Here is a 2,106-nt window from a genome sequence, read left to right as displayed (position 1 = left end):
GTCTTTGTCAAACTGGTTTGAATCTCGGGTCAATATCGAGCCTGTGGCAAGCGACATCCGTGTCAATTTTGGGCATTTGGTCGATATTCCAAGCAAATATTTCTTGATAATCCCATAACATATCACTATGATAATCCCATAGTGACAGCGATGAAAGTAGTTCCGTGGCTCTCTCCCCCCTATCTGAACTTCTTCCAACTGATCAAGCGAGGGACCTTCTTCATAGCGTCGGGCTTCTCATACCTGATAAGCCTAACATTTCTGTAATTGCTATTTCACATGATCAACCTGGAGGATCGTGTTGCCCCGGACTTCGGATTTCCGTGTATCTTCTAGTGCCAAATCGTGACACTGATGTGACATAATCTGGTCACTGCGGACCTTACATACTCCCATTGGCGTTGGAAATTTCAATGCCTGGTGGAAGGTGGATACAAGAGCCTGATTTGCATGGATCCAATCCTTACCAAAAATTACATTATAACAAGAACCACAAGATTGATGCCCAACCATGACAGGGAGATGAACCTTTCTAATAGCATGGGCTGGTTCACCGTTGAATCCAATGATTAGGTTACGGTCTTCTATGATCAGGTCCTCTGATAGTTTCATTCTGGAGTAAGCCCTGGTGAATAACTCGCTAGCTAAGCTTCCTGCATTGATAAGAACTTTTTGCACCCTAAAGATTCCTATCCATGCAGTAATGACAACAGCGTCATTGTGAGGGTAATAAACCCCCTTCTCGTCGTTCTCAGTGAACTTCAACTCCTGGCCTTCATAGGTCTCAGTATTGATACTTTGGTCAAAATTTAAACTGTTGACCTGGTAATGATCTGGTATATGACGAAGTTTCAAGCGAGTTTCTATCTTTCGCTGATGGTGGGAGATGTTATCGATACGTGCGTGGCATACATCGATAACGTTGTGTTCAGCCAAGTTGATATGGGCTGACTGAGTTTTGCTTTGAACAAACTCACTAAGTTGTCCATCGTCAACGAGGCGTTGAACTTCTTTCTTTAAAGCTCTGCAGTGATCTGTTTCATGCCCAATATCATTGTGATATCTGCATTTTCGATTTTTATCCCGCCTACCTGTAGAATCTTCTGGTAGCGGCCAAGCTGGTAGTAACATTTTCTTAGTTCTGATTTTTTTCGTACAGGTCTGCAAGGCCAAGAGTTAAAGGGGTGAATACCTTTGTACTATTCTGAGTACTCCTCTTGTTACCTTGATTGATAAGCTTATCCTTTTTAGAGTCCTTGGAATCGGGATCTGCACCATCTTTTCTCTGTCGAGATTTTTGATCATCTTCTACTCAAACGTACCCTTCAACTCGGGTGAATAAATCAGAGAGGGTGGTGGGTGGCTTTCGAGTAAGAAAGTTGTAAAGTCCATCTCTGTCATAATGCAACGCTTGATGGAATGCCTGTATTGCGAAAGCATCACTCACATCCTGAACTTCAGCGTGAAGCTTCCTGAACCGTCGTACCAAACTATCAATTGTTTCACCTTTCTCCATAGCGAGATTGAAAAGTGTGCTCAGACTCTTCTTCGTTTTCATATTGTATTGAAAGCGTTCAACGAACATATCACTGAGCTTGGTAAATGAATCAATTGAATGCGGTGTCAACTTGTTGAACCAGGACAGTGCGTATCCTTTCAATGTTGCTGGAAAAATACGACACATTAATGACTCATGGATTCCCATAAGGTCATAGCCGCTTGGTAGCTCATGACGAGCTCGTTTGGACAGCCATCCACGTCATCGTAAGTCGGAAGAGGGGGTTGTTTGAATGCCTCAGGATGAACACAGTCCCTGATGTCATTTACAAAGGGTGCAAATTCCGGACCTCGCACATCCCTTTCCAAGAGGGGGTCGTCTCGGATGGTTTGCCTGGTCACGGCTTGGTTAATCAATTCCTTAACCCTTTGTTCATTCATATTCTCATAGCTATCGTCATCTTGATTCTCTTCTTTCTAGATCCGTTCATCACGGGCTAAGATTTGATTGGGATTCGATCGTTTCCAACGTTCGAGTCTACCCCGCCTTCTCCCTGCCACTCTGTTAGCAGGTAGTGGACTCTCATTCTGATTTGTGCGCTTAGATTT

The 2,106-nt window shown here is 43.6% G+C and overlaps 1 protein-coding gene across 1 annotated transcript; it reads right to left on the bottom strand.

Annotated features, from left to right (window-relative positions):
- Nucleotides 1–270: 270 nt before the first annotated feature.
- LOC147496344 (uncharacterized) lies at nt 271–1,131 on the bottom strand. The gene has a single exon (XM_086562552.1). It carries the CDS (start codon nt 1,129–1,131, stop codon nt 271–273), a length of 861 nt encoding a protein of 286 aa, XP_086418678.1.
- Between the last annotated feature and the right edge of the window lie 975 nt (nt 1,132–2,106).

The sequence above is a fragment of the Coptis chinensis genome, chromosome 5, assembly GCF_015680905.1.
Source record: "Coptis chinensis isolate HL-2020 chromosome 5, ASM1568090v1, whole genome shotgun sequence".
NCBI classification, from domain to species: Eukaryota; Viridiplantae; Streptophyta; class Magnoliopsida; order Ranunculales; family Ranunculaceae; genus Coptis; species Coptis chinensis.
The sequence above is the reverse complement of the archived record's forward strand: the minus strand, read 5'-3'. Positions and strand labels throughout refer to the sequence as shown.